At 38.3% G+C, this 21,576-nt stretch overlaps 1 protein-coding gene across 1 annotated transcript in view; it reads left to right on the forward strand.

Moving 5' to 3' along the window:
• The first annotated feature begins 1,095 nt into the window (after nucleotides 1-1,095).
• LOC140143733 (lactadherin-like) overlaps nucleotides 1,096-21,576 on the forward strand; it is a 55,556-nt gene continuing 35,075 nt past the window's right edge. The window contains exon 1 of the mRNA XM_072165547.1: nucleotides 1,096-1,133. Within this exon, the coding sequence (XP_072021648.1) occupies nucleotides 1,110-1,133 (24 nt within the window). The 5' untranslated portion in view covers nucleotides 1,096-1,109. The remainder of the gene's footprint in view (nucleotides 1,134-21,576) is intronic.

Consider the following 21,576-nt stretch of genomic DNA (forward strand, 5'->3'; position numbering starts at 1 on the left):
CTTTCTGGTTCTGAACCCTTGATATATAGACGCACACGATGTGCCTTATATACAACTGTAGGCAGTAGGTGGGGGAAATCTTTCTTTAGCTCTATACTAAAATCCCAGCAAACACAATAACGTTTTAAACAAGTTATAATTTGGGTTTTGGTTTAGGTAACAACGTTTTAATAACATTAAATGTCCGGTCATATAAAGGTTATGAAAGGGTTTTAAAACGTTTTGAATGAAAACACACTGCAGCAATATTCTTAAAATGTTTTCAAAATGTTATTGTAAACTATATTTTGCAAACATTTTATTCCAAATATTTTGTCAACACAATTAAAAGGAAAGAGGAAAAGGAGATGAGAACAGGGAAAAAGGGGTGGGGGAGAAGAGAACAAATTGAAGAGTTCAGATGCAAATACCGATATTCATTTTTCTCGATTTGTGATATAGGCAAATATAACTCGTCAAAATACAAAGAATATAAAAAGAAAACATGGTGCTCATAGTTTAAATAAACATACATAGTATTCTCTAATAAGTAGGGTGTCAATTAAAAGCTATTATACATGTAGCATTATAGTGTAGATGTTTGTGGCCATAACGCAACAATAACGCAACGATGTTTACGTGTTCTTGTGCCATATCGGCCCGCCCGTAGCATATTATTCCAGAAATCCTTGATTTCAGAAGATATGACCTTAACCTCCCACACAGGGGATGTGAATTTCAAGTTGGGTTACTTGAGTGGGTGACACCTTTTGAGATCCACACCCTCTTTGTGGGATATTAGGGTCATGTATGCCATTTGGGTGTACAGCTGTAACAGCCCAATAAGCCTCACTACGTCCCTAGTTGGTCCTACCATTATTTACCATTATAATGTATTTTAGAATTATTAATTAAAAGATAAAATAAGAATTGTCAGAAACTTACGAAAATGAAAGTGCGATTTCTGTATTCAACTAGCCTAGTCTGAACTTTATTTCATATAGCCTAGTGAACCACATCATACATGTGATTATTGTTGTTCAAATAGCGTGGAAATTCCCTTTAACATTGTTATCATGTAAACGACATTGTATTTAGTAAATAACAAGAGGTCGGTAGAACAAGTTGCAATGGCGGATGAGCTGAAACTTGTGGTATGTTGTTACTTTATTTTATGTATGTTTATACTATTTCAATTAAGTATATCTTATTGCTTCAAATCGTAAAAACTCTACATTATCTACTTTGATTTGGCAATCACCTTGACACGGTTGAACGTTTGCCGATTAGTGTATAATACAATAGTGTTATTCGTGATGATATTGATAAATGACATATTGTATAAATGTGTTAAATTCGACCATAGCAAGGGACAAAACATAACAGAACAAACTTAACAAACTAAAAGCGAGTATGTATTGACAATACAACTTACGAAATACATTAAGACCACCGTAAGGGACTGAAACTTGGAATTGTCTTTGATTGATCATATCTATACTATATAAGTCCATCAAGTTGGTATTTCACAGGGCTCTGTGTATGATGGACATTTACTCTGTGTATTATTTATATAAATTCTTTTCCTGGCTTTGGACACTGCTAGCTTGTTATGTATGCATATGACACACAGGTAACACTGGTATTTTCTTCTGATGATCCCAATATCTCTTCAGTCTGAACCTACGCCTGATGTTAAGTTTTGTACAATTTGTTTTGTAATAACATAAACTTACTTAAAGAAAAGAGCGCAGTGATTAATAGTGCGCTACACAGGGCAGTTGTGATGTCGTATGCTTAAATTGTGTGCAAACATCATCTGCCATGTTCTTACTTGTATGTTTAACATATCCATTTCAACTGGCAATCTTTAGTCTAGCCGAGCGGCGGCTAGACTCCTGTTTCTGGGCGATTTCTTTTTCTTAGTCTAGCCGAGCGGCGGCTAGACTCCTGTTTCTGGGCGATTTCTTTCTTCTTCTTCTTCTTCTTCTTCTTCTTCTTCTTCTTCTTCTTCTTCTTAGTCTAGCCGAGCGGCGGCTAGACTCCTGTTTCCCAGTAGTTTCTTTCTTCTTCTTCTTATACCCGCATGCGAAGCATGGACGGGTATATTGTTATCCTGTGGTTTCTTCTCCTCCTCCTCCTCCTTCTCCTCCTTCTCCTCCATCAAACACATCATTCTGTCAAGGCTAGCGCTAAAACTACAAAGGCCCTGGGGCCCATATGTGGTACACTTATGGGCCCTACCCCGTAGAAGTGCCTTTTGCCCATCTTGGCCCCAGAGGTCAAAGATCACGGGCCCCAGGGGCCCAAATGTGAAAATACAAAGCACGTCATTTCTCATCAAATGAAGCAACCTCAGGGCCCTGAGTTGGTACACTGATAGCCCTATGTGTATTCTATATTTACAAATATACAAGAGCCCCATATGTTATATATTATGGGCCCCAGGGGCCCAAATGTTAAAATATGGTGCAACAGATTGACAAGCCTAGCTCTAAAAGTACAAGATCACTAGGGCTCATATGTGGCATACGTATGGGCCCTAAGTTGTAGATGTGCCTTTTGCCCATTTTGGCCCCAGATGTACAAGGCTGGGGGCCCCAGGGGCCCAAATGTTAAAACAAAGGGCCGGCCGTTTCTCAGCAAATAAAGTAGCTACAGGGTTCAGATTTGGTACACAGATAGGTCTTTTAGTATTATATTGTCATATGTATATATAACTCCCATATGTCACATAATATGGGCCCCAGGGTCCCAAACGCTAAAACATAGGGCCGGCCGTTACTCAGTAAATAAAGCAGCTACAATGCCCAGCTTGAGTCTACTGATAGCACTTGAGAATCGTACTTTAATATATGTAAATGAGCCCCACAAGTCATATATATTGGGCCCCAGGGCCCCAAATGTTAAAACAAAGGGCCGGCCGTTTCTCATCATTTAAAGCAGCTGTATGGCTTAGAGTTTGTACACAGATTGCACCTGAGATTTACATTGTTATATGTAGGCCTACATTTGAGCCCCATATATCACATTGGCCCCAGGGCCCCAAACGCTAAAACAGTAAATAACGTAGCTACAGTGGCCAGCTTGAGTCTACTGATAGCACTAGAGAATTTACTTCAACATAATTATGTACATGGGCCTCATAAGTCAAATATTATGGGTCCCAGGGCCCCAAATGTTAAAACAAAGGGCGGGCCGTTTCTCATCAAAGAAAGCAGCTTCCGGGCTCAGAATACGTACACAGATAGCACCTGAGAATTATATTGTTACTAACACCCACACACCCATCCACCACACACACGTAGGACTAAACAGACAGATCGTATTATATCATAATTGGAAATATATACCAGCGTGAAGCGTTAAGGCTGTTCCAGTTAAATTACATACCCATTGGCTGTTCCATTTAATTTACATACTCCCTCTGAAATGTCCCCAAAAAAGGCTGTTCCGTTTAATTTACATACTCCTTCTGAAATGACTGTTCCATTTAATTTACATACTCCCTCTGGAATAGTTTCCCCTAATCATATTGCATAGCCTCACTGTGAGTAAGAGAGACTGACAACAGCAACCTATGGAGAGTAAGAGAGACGACTCCCCAGGGAGGGGACTTTTTATAATTTCTTTATTTTAAGTGCTACAGCAGTACAACCTACATTCAATTAAAGCTTGTGACTTGGACTTTCACTTTTTACACATTTTCTGCCCAATTGGGCGACTTTTTACAATTTCTTTATTTTAAGTCCTCAGCAAATAAGGACTGTATGTTTGGGTACACCGATAACATGCGGGTATAGCCGTATTTGTGTACAAATATATAGCCTTCTAGTTCTTCTTCTTCTTCTTCTTCTTCTTCTTCTTAGTCTAGCCGAGCGGCGGCTAGACTCTTGAATCCCAGTAGTTTCTTTCTTCTTCTTAGTCTAGCCGAGCGGCGGCTAGACTCCTGTTTCTGGGCGATTTCTTTCTTCTTCTTATACCCGCATGCAGCGCATGCAGGGTATCTTCCCATCCTGTGGTTTCTTCTCCTCCTTCTTCTCCTCCTTTTCCTCCTTCTCCATCAAACACATCATTCTGTCAAGGCTAGCGCTAAAACTACAAAGGCCCTGGGGCCCATATGTGGTACACTTATGGGCCTTACCCCATAGAAGTGCCTTTTGCCCATCTTGGCCCCAGAGGTCAAGGTCACGGGCCCCAGGGGCCCAAATGTGAAAAATACAAAGCACACCATTTCTCATCAAATGAAGCAGCCTCAGGGCCCTGAGTTGGTACACTGATAGCCCTAGGGGTACTCTATATTTACAAATATACAAGAGCCCCATATGTTATATATTATGGGCCCCAGGGGGCCCAAATGTTAAAATATGGTGCAACAGATTGACAAGCCTAGCTCTAAAAGTACAAGATCACTAGGGCTCATATGTGGCATATGTATGGGCCCTAAGTTGTAGATGTGCCTTTTGCCCATTTTGGCCCCAGATGTACAAGGCTGGGGGACCCCAGGGCCGAAATTTTAAAACAAAGGGCCGGCCGTTTCTCAACAAATAAAGTAGCTACAGGGTTCAGATTTGGTACACAGATAGGTCTTTAGTATTATATTGTCATATGTATATATAATCCTCATATGTCACATAATATGGGCCCCAGGGCCCCAAACGCTAAAACATAGGGCCGGTCGTTACTCAGTAAATAAAGCAGCTACAATGCCCAGCTTGAGTCTACTGATAGCACTTGAGAATCATACTTTAACATATGTACATGAGCCCCATAAGTCATATATATTGGGCCCCAAGGCCCCAAATGTTAAAACAAAGGGCCGGCCGTTTCTCATCAAAGAAAGCAGCTTCCGGGCTCAGAATATGTACACAGATAGCACCTGAGAAGTATATTGTTACTAACACCCACACGCCCATCCACCCCACACACGTAGGACTAAACAGACAGATCGTATTATCATAATTGGAAATACCAGCGTGAAGCGTTTTTGGCTGTTCCAGTTAAATTACATACCCATTGGCTGTTCCATTTAATTTACATACTCCCTCTGAAATGGCCCCCAAAAGGCTGTTCCGTATAATTTACATACTCCCTCTGAAATGGCTGTTCCATTTAATTTACATACTCCCTCTGGAATAGTTTCCCCTGAATCATATTCCATAGCCTCACTGTGAGTAAGAGAGACTGACAACAGCACCCTATGGAGAATAAGAGAGACGACTCCCCTGTGAGGGGACTTTTTACAATTTCTTTATTTTAAGTGCTACGACAGTGCAACCTACATTCAACTAAAGCTTGTGACTTGGACTTTCACTTTTTACACGTTTTCTGCCCGATTGGGCGACTTTTTACAATTTCTTTATTTTACGTCCTCAGCAAATAAGGACTTTAAGTTTGGGTACACCGATAACATGCGGGTATAGCCGTATTTGTGTACAAATATATAGCCTTCTAGTTCTTCTTCTTCTTCTTCTTCTTCTGTCAACATTTAACATAATTTGCTCTAGCTCCTTTATTATTTGACCGATTATGACCAAACTTGGGCACAAGCTCCACTACCCCAGCCTTTACATTTGACATGACCCATTTGGGGTCAAACGTCATGCATGAGTAATTTTGGGTAAAAATGTGATTTTTACCAAAAATGCTTCTTCTCCTACAGATTACATGGTACAGTAATGAGATTTATACATTGACCTTGGCTATAGCCGGGGCCTATGGGGTCCTCACAGATTTGGGGTCAAAGGTCATTAAGGTGGTATTTCCAGCACATAACCAAATACCTTCAAAATGCTTCTTTTCCTACAGATTCTATGGTACAGAGATGCGACTGATACATATGCATTGACATTAGTTGGTGTCTATGGGGTCCTCACAGATTTTGAGTTCAAGGTCAAACAGGGGACAAAATGGTTGATTACTGAAAATCACTTTAAAATTCAATATTTTCTGCATATTACGTGCTGTGATCATCAGAATAATGCCAAAAGGGCTCTAGCATTATGTTCATGTACGATTGTAATCAGATTTGGCTTAAACATGGAGGAGGGGTCTGTTTTGGGGTCAAAAGGGTAAAATTCTAAAGTTTGTCCAATTTAAATGAAAATTAGTATATGTGATCTTGATATGATTCAAAATATATTGGAGGTCATTTCAAGGTCACCAGAGGTCAACGAAAGGTCAAAAGGGTCAAATTCTAATATTTGTCCAATTTAGATGAAAATTAGTATATGTGATCTTGATATGATTCAAAATATATTGGATGTCATTTCAAGGTCACCAGAGGTCAACTAAAGGTCAAAAGGTCAAAAGGGGTCAAATTACAAAGTTTATTCAATTTGAATGAAAATTAGTATATGTTATGTGGATATGATGCAAAATGTGGTGAAGGTCATTTCAAGGTCATCAGATGTCATTTCAAGGTCACGGCTAGACTTCGCAGCCTTACTAAGGATGCAATATATCTAGTTCTTCTTCTTCTTTCTGTCAACATTTGATATAATTTGCTATAGCTCCTTCATTATTTGACCGATTATGACCAAACTTGCGCACAAGCTCAACTACCCCAGCCTTTACATATGACATGACCCATTTGGGGTCAAACGTCACGCATGAGTAATTTTGGCTAAAAATGTGATTTTTACCAAAAATGCTTCTTCTCCTACAGATTACATGGTAGAGTATCGAGATTTGGACATTTACCTTGGCTATAGCCGGGGCCTATGTGGTCCTCACAGATTTGGGGTCAAAGGTCATTAAGGGGGTATTTCCGGCACATAACCAAATACCTTCAAAATGCTTCTTTTCCTACAGATTCTATGGTACAGAGATGCGACTGACACATATGCATTGACATTAGTTGGTGTCTATGGGGTCCTCACAGATTTTGAGTTCAAGGTCAAACAGGGGACAAAATGGTTGATTACTGAAAATCACTTTAAAATTCAATATTTTCTGCATATTACGTGCTGTGATCATCAGAATAATGCCAAAAGGGCTCTAGCATTATGTTCATATACGATTGTAATCAGATTTGGCTTAAACATGGAGGAGGGGTCTGTTTTGGGGTCAAAAGGGGTAAAATTCTAAAGTTTGTCCAATTTAAATGAAAATTAGTATATGTGATCTTGATATGATTCAAAATATATTGGAGGTCATTTCAAGGTCACCAGAGGTCAACGAAAGGTCAAAAGGGGTCAAATTCTAATATTTGTCCAATTTAGATGAAAATTAGTATATGTGATCTTGATATGATTCAAAATATATTGGAGGTCATTTCAAGGTCACCAGAGGTCAACTAAAGGTCAAAAGGGGTCAAATTACAAAGTTTATTCAATTTGAATGAAAATTAGTATATGTTATGTGGATATGATGCAAAATGTGGTGAAGGTCATTTCAAGGTCATCAGATGTCATTTCAAGGCCACGGCTAGACTTCGCAGCCTTACTAAGGATGCAATATATCTAGTTCTTCTTCTTCTTTCTGTCAACATTTAACATAATTTGCTCTAGCTCCTTTATTATTTGACCGATTATGACCAAACTTGGGCACAAGCTCCACTACCCCAGCCCTTACATTTGACATGACCCATTTGGGGTCAAACGTCATGCATGAGTAATTTTGGGTAAAAATGTGATTTTTACCAAAAATGCTTCTTCTCCTACAGATTACATGGTACAGTAATGAGATTTATACATTGACCTTGGCTATAGCCGGGGCCTATGGGGTCCTCACAGATTTGGGGTCAAAGGTCATTAAGGTGGTATTTCCGGCACATAACCAAATACCTTCAAAATGCTTCTTTTCCTACAGATTCTATGGTACAGAGATGCGACTGACACATATGCATTGACATTAGTTGGTGTCTATGGGGTCCTCACAGATTTTGAGTTCAAGGTCATACAGGGGACAAAAATGGTTGATTACTGAAAATCACTTTAAAATTCAATATTTTCTGCATATTACGTGCTGTGATCATCCGAATAATGCCAAAAGGGCTCTAGCATTATGTTCATATACGATTGTAATCAGATTTGGCTTAAACATGGAGGAGGGTCTGTTTTGGGGTCAAAAGGGTAAAATTCTAAAGTTTGTCCGATTGAAATGAAAATTAGTATATGTGATCTTGATATGATTCAAAATATATTGGAGGTCATTTCAAGGTCACCAGAGGTCAACCAAAGGTCAAAAGGGGCAAGTTCTAAAGTTTGTCCAATTTAAATGAAAATTAGTGTATGTGATCTTGATATGATTCAAAATATAATGGATGTCATTTCAAGGTCACCAGAGGTCAACCAAAGGTCAAAAGGGGTCAAATTGCAAAGTTTGTTCAATTTGAATCGAAATTAGTATACGTTATGTGGATATGATGCAAAATATGTGGTGAAGGTCATTTCCAGGTCATCGGAGGTCATTTCAAGGTCACGGCTAGACTTCGCAGCCTTACTAAGGATGCAATATATCTAGTTAGTCTAGCCGAGCGGCGGCTAGACTCTTGAATCCCAGTAGTTTCTTTCTTCTTCTTCTTCTTCTTCTTCTTCTTCTTGCACAGCCGCCATCGGCGCTGTGCATTCTTTTTACCGCGTTCTTCTTTCTTCTTCTTTCTGTCAACATCATGTCAACATCATTAAATCAGCCATCGTAGCCACATGCTTTCAGCCATGTTGATCATAGTTGGTCACTAGGACTATTGGGTGGTGCCACAGATGTCACATGATCAACTTCCGATCAAATGTCATCCACTTCCGGTCAGTGGCCAAAACCGTGATTTTCACTAAAAATGCTACTCCTTCCACATATTACATAGCACCATGACGGCACTTGCACACATGCATCACCTATAGCCAGTGTCTAAAAGTTCCTCACAAAATTGAGATCAAAGGTCATTAAGGGGTCACTTCCGGTAAAAGTCTGACAAATTTGTAAAAATATTCAAAAAATCACTGTCTTTACAAATTACATAGCAGAGAGTCGCCATTAGCACATATGCATTGCTACTAGCTAGGGTCTTTAGGATGCCTACAGTTTTGGGGTCAAAGGTCATTAAGGGGTTACTTCCGGTCAAAAACCAAAATTATCAAAAAGTTTAAAAATTTTTATCTCAAAATGTAAACAGACCAGAGTAATATAATCATCATACATGAATCAGTGTTACCTGATGTATGCATGGTATTTTTATTTTGGGGGTCAAAGGTCATTAAGGGGTCACTTCCTGTTTTAGCTAAATAACTTTAAGAATTTTTATCTCGACAAATAAACAAAATAGAATTTTTTAATTAAAATTGGAACAATGCATTTTGTCGGTGTACATGTGTTTTTTTTTCCATTGAGGTCAAAGGTCATTAAGGGGGTCAAAAGGTCAATCATAAATTTAAAAAAAAATCAAAATCCATGTATAAGTTCCGATTAAGCTGAAATTCACCAGGAATATTCCTTATGACATCCTAAGCACTATGTAATATTTTTGCGGGGTCAAAGGTAATTAAGGGATCACTTCCGGTTCTCACAGATTCGGGGTTATAACTCATTTGTCACTGCTGGCTGTGCATCCTCGCGGTCGCAGGCGAACGCAATCAGATCTCGTTGCACATCCGCCATCGGCGATGTGCATTCTTTTTACCGCGTTCTTCTTCTTTCTTCTTCTTCTTCTTCTTCTTCTGTCAACACTATGATCAGCCATCGTAGCCACATGCTTTCAGGCATGTTGACCATACTTGGTCAGTATAACCGTTTGGTGGTGCCACAGATGTCACATGATCAACTTCCGGTCAAATGTCATCCACTTCCGGTCAATGGCCAAAACTTGGATTTTCACTAAAAATGCTACTCCTCCCACATATTACATAGCACCATGACGTCACTTACACACATGCATCATCTATAGCCAGTGTCTAAAAGTTATACCACAAAATTGGAATCAAAGGTCATTAAGGGGTCACTTCCGGTAAAAGTCTGAAAAATTTGTAAAAAATATTCAAAAAATCACTGTCTTTACAAATTACATAGCAGAGAGTCGCCATTAGCACACATGCATCGCTATTATCTAGGGTCTTTAGGATGCCTACAGTTTTGGGGTCAAAGGTCATTAAGGGGTTACTTCTGGTCAAAAACCAAAATTATCAAAAAAGTTTACATTTTTTTTATCTCAAAATGTAAACAAACCAGAGTAATATACCCATCATACATGAATTAGTGTTACATGGTGTATGCATGGTATTTTTTTATTTTGGGGGTCAAAGGTCATTAAGGGGTAACTTCCTGTTTTAGCTAAATAACTTCAAGAATTTTTATCTCAACAACTAGACATAGTAGAATTTTTTAATTAAAAGTGGAACAATGCATTTTGTCGGTGTATATAAGGTTTTATTTTCATTGAGGTCAAAGGTCATTAAAGGGGTCAAAAGGTCAATCATAAATTTAAAAAATCATAATCCATGTATAAGTTCCGATAAAGCTGAAAATTCACCAGGAATATTCCTTATGACATCCTAAGCACTATGTAATATTTTTGCGGGGTCAAAGGTAATTAAGGGATCACTTCCGGTTCTCACAGATTCTGAGTCATAACTCATTTGTCACTGCTGGCTGTGCATCCTCGCGGTCGCAGGCGAACGCAATCAGATCTCGTTTACATTACTGATTTTTATTTAGGGTCAAAGGTTATGAGGGGTCACTTCCGGTGTTAAACAAAATACCTTCTAAAATACCTGGCGGTTGTGCATGCTCGCGGTCGCAGGCGACCGCAGCCAGATCTTGTTCTTCTTCTTTCTGTCAACATTTAACATAATTTGCTCTAGCTCCTTTATTATTTGACCGATTATGACCAAACTTGGGCACAAGCTCCACTACCCCAGCCTTTACATTTGACATGACCCATTTGGGGTCAAACGTCATGCATGAGTAATTTTGGCTAAAAATGTGATTTTTACCAAAAATGCTTCTTCTCCTACAGATTACGTGGTACAGTAATGAGATTTATACATTGACCTTGGCTATAGCCGGGGCCTATGGGGTCCTCACAGATTTGGGGTCAAAGGTCATTAAGGTGGTATTTCCGGCACATAACCAAATACCTTCAAAATGCTTCTTTTCCTACAGATTCTATGGTACAGAGATGCGACTGACACATATGCATTGACATTAGTTGGTGTCTATGGGGTCCTCACAGATTTTGAGTTCAAGGTCATACAGGGGACAAAAATGGTTGATTACTGAAAATCACTTTAAAATTCAATATTTTCTGCATATTACGTGCTGTGATCATCCGAATAATGCCAAAAGGGCTCTAGCATTATGTTCATATACGATTGTAATCAGATTTGGCTTAAACATGGAGGAGGGTCTGTTTTGGGGTCAAAAGGGGTAAAATTCTAAAATTTGTCCGATTGAAATGAAAATTAGTATATGTGATCTTGATATGATTCAAAATATATTGGAGGTCATGTCAAGGTCAGCAGAGGTCAACCAAAGGTCAAAAGGGGTCAAGTTCTAAAGTTTGTCCAATTTAAATGAAAATTAGTGTATGTGATCTTGATATGATTCAAAATATAATGGATGTCATTTCAAGGTCACCAGAGGTCAACCAAAGGTCAAAAGGGGTCAAATTGCAAAGTTTGTTCAATTTGAATGGAAATTAGTATACGTTATGTGGATATGATGCAAAATATGTGGTGAAGGTCATTTCCAGGTCATCAGAGGTCATTTCAAGGTCACGGCTAGACTTCGCAGCCTTACTAAGGATGCAATATATCTAGTTCTTCATTGTTTCTGTGTATAAAATGTGATCGGTGTGATCTTAAAAATTATCGTTCAATTGCACATACATCAATTATTGTCAAAGAGCGCAGTGATTAATAGTGCGCTACACAGGGCAGTTGTGATGTCGTATGCTTAAATTGTGTGCAAACATCATCTGCCATGTTCTTACTTGTATGTTTAACATATCCATTTCAACTGGCAATCTTTCTTCATTGTTTCTGTGTATAAAATGTGATCGGTGTGATCTTAAAAATTATCGTTCAATTGCACATACATCAATTATTGTCAAAATGTTGGAGACCAGTTTTTTGTTTATTGGTCTCCTTTACACTGACCAGCATGGATTTTCTCCTGGGACATCGTGTATCACTGCTTTACATGAAGCCGTTTGTGAGTGGAACATAATTTTGGATCGTCGCACATCCCCGACACCGTGTATTGAACTAGTCTCTGTTGATTACAATCGTGCTTTTGATTCCATCTCTCATGCAGTTCATTTGACAAAGCTGCATTGCATTTATAGTTTTCGGGTTCCACTTCTAAACTGGATCTCTTCATTCATTACCAACAAGGAGAGTGTTGTTTTCCGTGGTCAGATGTCCAATTTTATATCTTCTCAGGTGTGCCCCAAGGGTAGGTGTTGGGGCCACTGCTTTTTAAATATTTATGTCAATGACCTCCATCTTCACCTCTGCTCCAATATTTCAATACGCTGATGATATCTTTTTATACATACTAAGCTTTCTCAAGCTAACAGTGTTCGTCTTTTTGGGGTTCAAATTTCATCTGACCTGATCTGACCTCACATGGAATGTACATGTATCTTATGTTACCAAAAAGTGCAATTTATTGTTATGTTTTCTTGAAAACTTGGTTGGAAATCCAAATCAAGATATCCTCCACACACTGTATCGTTCTCTCTAAATTCAAAATTGTTTCGTTCCCTCGTTTTACTTATTATTAATTTGTGTTCCCCAGCTTGGTTTCTTTATCGCAAAAATCACATTAGCATCCTGGAAACTATTCAACGTCGTGCCACCCGGTTCATATTGGGTCAAACGAGGGAGATAAATCATGTGGGAAACGTCTCAAACAACTCAATTTCATGGATCTTAACAGCAGAAGGAAATACAGGGTGTCCCAGAAAAAATACCTGGCGAATGAATTTGGACGTAAGTCGAGAAATAGACATCAGAATCCACAAATCTAAACATCAGCGTGTAGCCCGTCTTATTCTGCATCTTACGTCAATTTTACTGGCATCGGTTGACTGATCGCGAAGAAATGAGCGATTACATAACGCATGTGCCAATTTACTTCATTCCAAGTTTGAAAGAGAGATTATTCAACACAATGCACACTAGTGGTTAACTGTCAATGGGCTTCATATTTTGTCCTGTGAAATCATTTTCGTTCTTTTTAAACAATCTGTTTCCTGCAAAACATTTCATTAGGGTTTGTTTTAATTTGAAAACCTCCAGGATATTGAAAATGAAAGCTTGCATGTAAGATGATGCTCGGTACTTGTAAATATATTTTTTCGTTGATGCTGATATAAATGTTGCATAAAGAATTATTGCATAAAGAATTCCAGTTGGCTTAAAATGTTTTGGACTATTTCCAAGAAATTGTAATGTTAAGTTTAAATCTTTTAAAACGTCAAAAATTTTTGCTTGGTATCAAAAATCACACGTAAAGTTGTAAGCACTTGTTCATTGATATTCTTGGCTCAAATGTTCTCTGGAAAGTTAAGATATACATCATTAAGGTTGGAAAGCTTCCAATTGCAGAAATCGAAGTTTTCGCAGTGAAAGCATAAATGACAAAATGACATAACCTCGTCCGATTATAAACTATATAATGTGGACTAAATTTATTGACATACACACATTTTAGGAAGCAGTGAGCGAGTATGAAAAAACCGCCTGTTGATTAAACTTGGAATGAACTGCATTGAAGCACGCATTATGTAAGCGTTTATTTCTTCGCAACCAATCAACCGAATCAAAAAAAATTAGCTGGGGGGTTTACACCCCAGCTAGGTAATCTAATGCTATCCGATTCTGCTTTCTTCTGGCAACAAAAACTAGCTAATTTCAAAATGCTTCTCCTCCTACATGTTACACCCTACAATTTGCACATATGTATTGGCTATATCCTGTGCCCATAGGGTGCAAACTATTGTTATTTCACTCCAGAAAATTGATTTCAATTCTATTCAAATTCATTTCTTTCTACACCTGGAGTCTTGCTATTCGATTCCAATTCAATCCACCTTGCTTTACAATTAATTCAATGCGATTCCAATTCAATTTTTCAATTTCAAAATCATTTCATTTCAATTCCAATTCAATGCAGTGAAATTAACAGCTAATCAATTTCAATTCAATTCTGAGCATTCATTTCAATTCCAATTCAATTCAAATTCCAATACACATGATACAGTTGCAGTTCGTGTTAATTGACCAAAGGCACACTGCAAAAACTGTGTCTAGAGATTGAACACTTTTTTGTCCTCGATTTGTAAATACATGTAAAAACTAAACTCAAATGTTAAACTATAATATCAAGTGTTTAATATCTAAACACAAGGCATCAAATTACTAAACATGTTTAGCATTTATACATGTTTACAAATCGAGGACAAGATGGTGTCTAGAATGGTGTTTAATATCTAGACACTGTTTTTGCAGTGCATATTTTAAATTTTACTACAAAATATAACACTTGTTGCAACACAAAGTCAAAATCAAGTACACTACTTGTCACAAAAGCATTTCAACAGAAGATGCTTTATTGTTATGTTAACTCACTTTTCACATTCAAACAATACAAGTGATCCTTGACCTCTGGGTCCTATTTTATGAATCTTTGGAACTTTTTAGTTCTTAGGTGACTGACTTCCTAATATTTGTCTTAACTTCTTGTCCACCATGCACATTATTTTCTAAACTTAAAGGAGGATTTCGTGATCCTAGCATCCTCTTTTTATGACATTTTCAGTGGATATCCACGAAAAAGCTTATTCCCAAAATTTGAGTTGATTCCGATTTTGCGTTTGCGAGTTATGCATGTTTATATGTATTACACTGCTCCATATAGGCCACTGTTGTAATTTTGTTCTAGGAAATATGAGAACGAAATTTAAATTTGATGATATTTTTGCTAACCGAATTAATCTGCAAGAAATTTTTGATACATAAACATTATATAGCCAGAGGTTTCCAGTGGTATAAAAATCTCAAAAGTGGTGGGATGAGGCTGTGGATCACAAAATGCCCTTTTAAGGTATGTGGTACGATCGATAATGGGACCCTGTCTCCACACTGACCTCAAAGATGTCCAAAATCAAGGTTTTGATACTATTAGATATCCCCTACTTCTCTCCTGCTCCTCCTAAGATTTTTCACCCAAAATCCTTGTACTTTCAAAAAAGTGTGAAACAAGCTGTCAAAGATAAGCATTTTCTTTAATGGTTTTCTCACAATTTGTTCAAATGTACAATGAGTTTGGAGCATAAAAATTAGGAGTTTGAGAAAAACAGGGGCTTTGTGATTAGTGCCAAAATTTTTTAATGTGTGTCTCTTGTGTGATTAGACCTGGAAGTGTATCAGAATTCAGAACGAGGAAGAGCATTTTTTACAGGTGGAATGATCTGGAATCACAGGCATCTGCTTGTGAATTGAAATGCTGAATTGAAATCAAAGCTGAATTTCATTTCAATTCCACTTCATTCTTCATCACTCAACATGATTTCAATTCCAATCCAATTCAATTCTTCATTGCTCACAATGATTTCAATTCCATTCCAATTCAATTCATGCCCAAGCCCACTCATTTCAATTCCAATTCAATTCCAATGCATTGAAATGAAAATCGCCCAAAATTCATTTCAATTCAATTCGATTTCAATGCATTGAATTAACATTAGTGCAAATAGAATTGGGGTCAAAGGTCATCAAGTGGGTATTTCTGGTATATAACTAAATACCTTCAAAATGCTCCTTCTGCCACATATTACATAGAACAATGACGTCACTTACACATGTGCATCGGCTTTACCCAGTGCCCATAGCTTGCACACGGAATTGGGTCAAAGGTCATTAAGGGGTGAAATCTTACAATTGCATTATATCGACATCTGTAAGGGGCATGTGGCTCAAACTCGGTGACAACAAATCTCATGATCAGGGAAACATTTTACAGGGGTCAGGTCAAAGGTCATACAGAGGTCAAATTTTAGAAATGCATTTCCTGGACAACTGTCAGGGGGTACGGGGCTCAAACTCCGTGACAACAAACTTACTGAACAGCGGATCACTTTGGAACACTGTGCAGGGGTCAGGTTAAAGGTTAGATTGGGTCAAATCTTAGAATTATATTTTCTGGACATTTGTAAGGAGTAAGGAACTCAAACTCGGTGACAACAAACCTCATGACCAGGGAAACATTTTTGGAACATCTTCAGGGGTCAGATACCTCCAAAGCACCAACATGCCCCAGCTAGGTTTGTGGTCTATGACCACCATTTGCCACTAGTTGTATTTGTATTTTAAATACAACACTTTTGGTTTTGGCAATTGGTCTGTAAACACACGTCATTTTACTTTTGTTTCCTTATGTCAGGCGGATTTATCCGCCTGATATACTGTGAAGCTCCAAAATATTTCTTTCTTTCTTCTTTCCTCTTTCTTCTTTAGTAGAACCGAAAACATGCTACTAGTGCCAGACGCTTGCACCAATTTTTATGAAAATCTTAAAATGCTTCTCCTTCTTTAAATATATGAGTTATGACCATCAAACGGGGTCATAAGAACCGCCGGCCCAAGCTTTAAATACGCTGTACCTCAGGGGTCATTTTGTGAAAATATTTGCGTGAAATGTAATGAAGCAGCTATCATTATTAGAGGCAGTAATTTGGCAGATACCTTGTGCAGTGAGACAGCTATTTGATAACAGGAGATACGCATAACATGCTTGGACATGTCTACTGGTGTGGTTTTAACGTTTCCAGGGGATAGGTTACCAGCACGTCACCCTCAGCAAGAACAAACATGATAATACAATTAAAAAGAGTTGGCGAGACCTGCGGCGAAAACAACATTTGCCGTATTAAAACGCGATACGGGTTGGCACAGCATCCTGCTGAGGGGAGAGGTTACCAGCACGTCACCCCAGCAAGAACAACACAGGAAATATTTAAAAATACGGTAGTTGACGAAAAACAGCAATAACTATCAGGCTATAAATAATACACGAAATGGGGTGGCACAACACCCTGCTGAGGGGAGAGGTTTCTAGCACATCACCCTCGGCAAATTGAAACATAATATATAACAACAAAATCACAGATGAATCAAACAATGAAAAGATGCGTCTTCAGAAGTCGCTTGAAAGAGTGCAGTGAGTTAGCAGAACGAATGCTATGTGGCAGGGTGTTCCAAAGAAACGGTGCAGCGAACGCGAATGATCTTTCCCCATAATACTTGGTAGATGGACGACATGTGACTGAGAGAAGCGATTTAGACTATGATTGTAGTGCGAGATGAACTCTGAGATGTACAGAGGAGAAAGTTGATTTTGAGCCTTGAAGGTCATGAGAAGAATCTTGTAGATTATCCGCTGTTGGACAGGGAGCCAGTGAAGTGCCTGTAGAATAGGAGTAATGTGTTGATACTTGGAGGTGCGAGTGACGAGCCGGGCTGCAGTGTTTTGAATTTGCATGAACTAATCTCGCTGTGCTGACCTCGTCAAGATAGTATATGATTTGACCAATTCTACGAATTGGAACTAGATTTACAGATGCTGTCGATGTGCTCTTTCATACAAAAGTGGGAATCCATTACAGCACCACTTGAAGGATTGATCACAGAATCCCCGATTACAAGCGATATGTTTGTAGCAGGTCTGTTCGAGAAGCGGGAAGTGACATGGATGAGTTCGGTCTTGGTATCGTTAAGGACCAATTTATTTGCAACGGCCCATGATCTCACATCCGCAATGCAGTTTTCCATCACTTCAATAGCCTGAGCTCGATCATCAGGGTGGAAACACATAATAGTTGTCTATCGTCTGCATACACCATAGTATGCACACCATGTGCTGATACAAGATCTTGCATAGGGGCACTGTACATGGTGAAAAGTAACGGACCAGCGACCGATCCCTGCGGTACTCCGCAGCTGAGAGAAACACTGGTTGAAACTGCATCTTTCACGACGACAGAATGTCGAAATTATGCTGCCCCATGATGCATTTATGATAATACACATTAAAGCTAGGCGGTAGATGCTTTATAGTTGCTTGTGCGGTGGGGATGGTGGTCACATTTTATTCTTTCACATGATGCATTTATGGAAATCAATACATACACACTAAGCCTATACCGTATGGTAAATGCTATATAGCAATATGGTGCAATAAGCAAAAACTCATATATAACAATCCTTGATATAGGGGATCATAAAACATCAGCTAAGGTAATTAAAGTCAAAGGTCAAATGTTAAAGCTGCTCCTTTGGGGCCGTAACTCAGGGAAAAAATCCCCAGCACTTGAGGAGTATGAAACTGCAAAGGTCATCTGAGGTCAATGGTCAGGTCAAATTGAAAGTTGCTCCGATTGTGCCGTAACTCGGGGTAAATGATCCTGACACTTGGGAAGTATGAAACCACAAAGGTCATACGAGGTCATCAAAGGTTAGGTCAAATTTAAAGTTGCTTTGATTGGGCGGTAACTCTGAGGAAATGATCCCTGACACTTCAGAAGCATAAAACTGCAAAGGCCTTTTGAGGTCAAAGGTCAGGTCAAATTTTAAGTTGCTCCAACCAGGCTGTAACTTGCGGAAAATGATCCCTCGCACTTGCGGAATATAAAACCGTAAAGGTCATTCGAGTATAAAAATAGTGGCGTACCAAAAGAGGGGAAGGGGTTGGGAAGGGGCAGATTCACCCCTGTGAGAAGTCTTGGGAGGGGAGGAGGGAGGAAGAGGGGAGGAGGGGATATGGAGAATGAGAGAGGGCTGGAAGAAGAGAGAAATAGAAAGATATAATAAAGACAAGTAGATAAATAGAAATATAAGGAAAATGATGGAAATGGGAGAGGGAGGGTGAGGGGGGACAAGGAGAACGAGAGAGTGATAAAGTGTAGGCCTATGAAAGAATAAGTACAGAGAAGGGAAAGGAAATAAATGATGAATACATTTAGTAATAATTATTAGGCCTATATAATAACTTAACACATAACAGCACTGTCAATGCCTTTATTCGTTACGTAATTAAAACGCCCAGTCAGATGTATTTCACACCTGCCAAACACAAGTCACCCAATTTCGAAAACTGGACGTTGAATGTGCACTCTCATGAATATTGATTGGCAACATTTTCCAATATGTCAGCGCTTAGCTAATCGGAAACAATAGAACAATAGACCCTGCAGAGTGTTGTTTATAACCATGATAACAGATTAAGAGTCTGTAATAAGGTCGGCCATTGGCGGCTTGCTGATCGGGTCTGGCATTGCCTCATTTCAAATATATAGTTTTAGTTTTGGTTTTGGTTTTGGTCACGTGGTTTCCTATTGTCCTGCCTAACCACTTGAATCACAAGATATCGAACTCATTGTTTCTACCTTTTGTTTAAAACTAAACATTTGTGGCAGGTAGTTTCGGTTTTGGTTTCAGTTTCTTATAAGTGGTGTGACAAATAAAATTACAGGATTTTCGAGTTACCTGATCTAAGTATACAAAAGAAATGTTTAAATTTCGCAGTGCAATATTCACGAGCAGAGAAGTCGAACAAAGCAGTCTACATTTGAAAGCATTGATTTAGTTTGAAAGCATTGACAAGAGACTATGAAATCAGCCTAAGCTGATTTCACTGTGAAAATATATAGACCATCGAAATATTTCCACAGACATGACAATAGACACTTGACAGATTATGACTTCAGTGATATAAACACTATTATACACAAATCTATTTATGTGCATGTCGCATGACGGAAGATCAATATCATAGAAAGCTGGTTTAAACTGACTTTTATTCAATTTATTTATTGGAGAAGGAGAGAGAGAGAGAGAGAGAGAAAAAGAGATAGCCAGGGAAAGAGTTTGTGTGTGTGTGTGTGGTGGGGGGGGTAAGGGTAAGGGAGAAAGAGAAACAGAGGGGGGAGAGCATTGGAAGTGGGAAGGGAAGGAGGGGAGAGGGAGCTCAAGAGTGGAGTGGAATAATAGGGAAGAGTCGATATCGAGTGTGGGGGGAGGAGGAGGTTATATATAGGTGGCGGAGGGAACATAGGTAAGAGGTATGGGTTGTGCTTTCCGGGGAATAATCTAATTCATAATCAAATCATCTACATCATCATGCATCGTTTACCCCGGTATATTTCAGACAAATAAACAAAACACCCCCCCCCCCCACCACTCAATATATGCACATGATTTCTACATGTAGGCCTAGGAATCGTATATATCCATCCTTTATCATGTTTATGTCTCAACGATGTCTATGCATAACTTATTTTATGGTGTCATGGAAGTGTGCCACCTACGGCAAGAGAGCATCAAAAATCGCCCGCGTTGTTAGATATCGATAATGAATATGTTAGCACAATAGGCTATTATATACGTATGGTTATAGGCCATTATACTTTTGATTATATATACCCTCTTGTGTCCTCCCAGCACAATAGTGTTATGATTGCATACCAGTTCATCTCCACATTTTAATCCCTTGATTTTTGGTTTCTGAACAATAGAGAAACCAAAACTATATATTTGAAATGAGGGATTGTACAAAGATATAGCACCAATCACAGCACATAATGGGCAACCAACGTATCCATAATAGTATAGTTTAGGCGCTGACGCAGGCTTTCATGCGGGAAATATGAACATATTCTCGCTAGTCGTACGCTTTTTTGAGATATTAATACGGCGCTATTAAGGCTACAGCTTTTCCAGACACAGCGACGAACCCTATAAACAGAGGTAACGCAGCAAACACAAAAACGTTTTAAAAACATTTTATATAAGTTATATTTTGGCTTTTGGTTTAGGTAAAAACGTTTTAATAACATTAAAATGTCGGGTTATATAAAGGTCATGATAACGTTTTAAAACGTTTTGTATGAAAACACACTACAATAATATCTTTAAATGTTTTCAAAAAATGTTATTGTAAACTATTTTTGCATGTTAAAATGTTTGAACCCAGCTAACACAGAAATGTTCTTAAAATGTGTTTTTCAAAACCTTTTAATAACATTTAAATGTCGGGTTATATAAAGGTCATGAAAACGTTTTTAAAACGTTATTGAAAATATTTTGGGCAAACATTTTTCGCAAAATATTTGTTCAACCCCAAAATAACATTTTGTTTAGAATGTTTTGTATCAAGCTTTCAAGAATGTTTTTGGAATGTTATTAAAACGTTTTTATACCCTTTATATAACCCGACATTTAAACGTTTTCTGTAAAACATTTTTGTTTGCTGAGCAGTAGATTATCAAAAATGTTTTTAAGGTTATGAAAACGTTTTATACTCTTAATATACCCTTTATATAACCCGACATTTAAACGTTTTCTGACAACCTTTTATAACCTTTTGCGAATGATGTCGAAAACGTTTTGTGTTTGCTGGAAGTTATCATCTTCTTACAAGGAATTCAAAGTAATTTTATTATCAATGGATCCACATGAATAGGACATCTATCGTGAGCCAATCTGCATTATGTTGCCTGTAAAAGCCAACGATCAGGTAAAAATTCTAAAAGCAGCGTGACTAGATATTTGCGTTAATTTCATGATACGTTAAAAACGCATTGAAAACACCAAATTGCAG

Source organism: Amphiura filiformis, chromosome 2 (genome assembly GCF_039555335.1).
Source record: "Amphiura filiformis chromosome 2, Afil_fr2py, whole genome shotgun sequence".
In the NCBI taxonomy this organism is placed as follows: Eukaryota; Metazoa; Echinodermata; class Ophiuroidea; order Amphilepidida; family Amphiuridae; genus Amphiura; species Amphiura filiformis.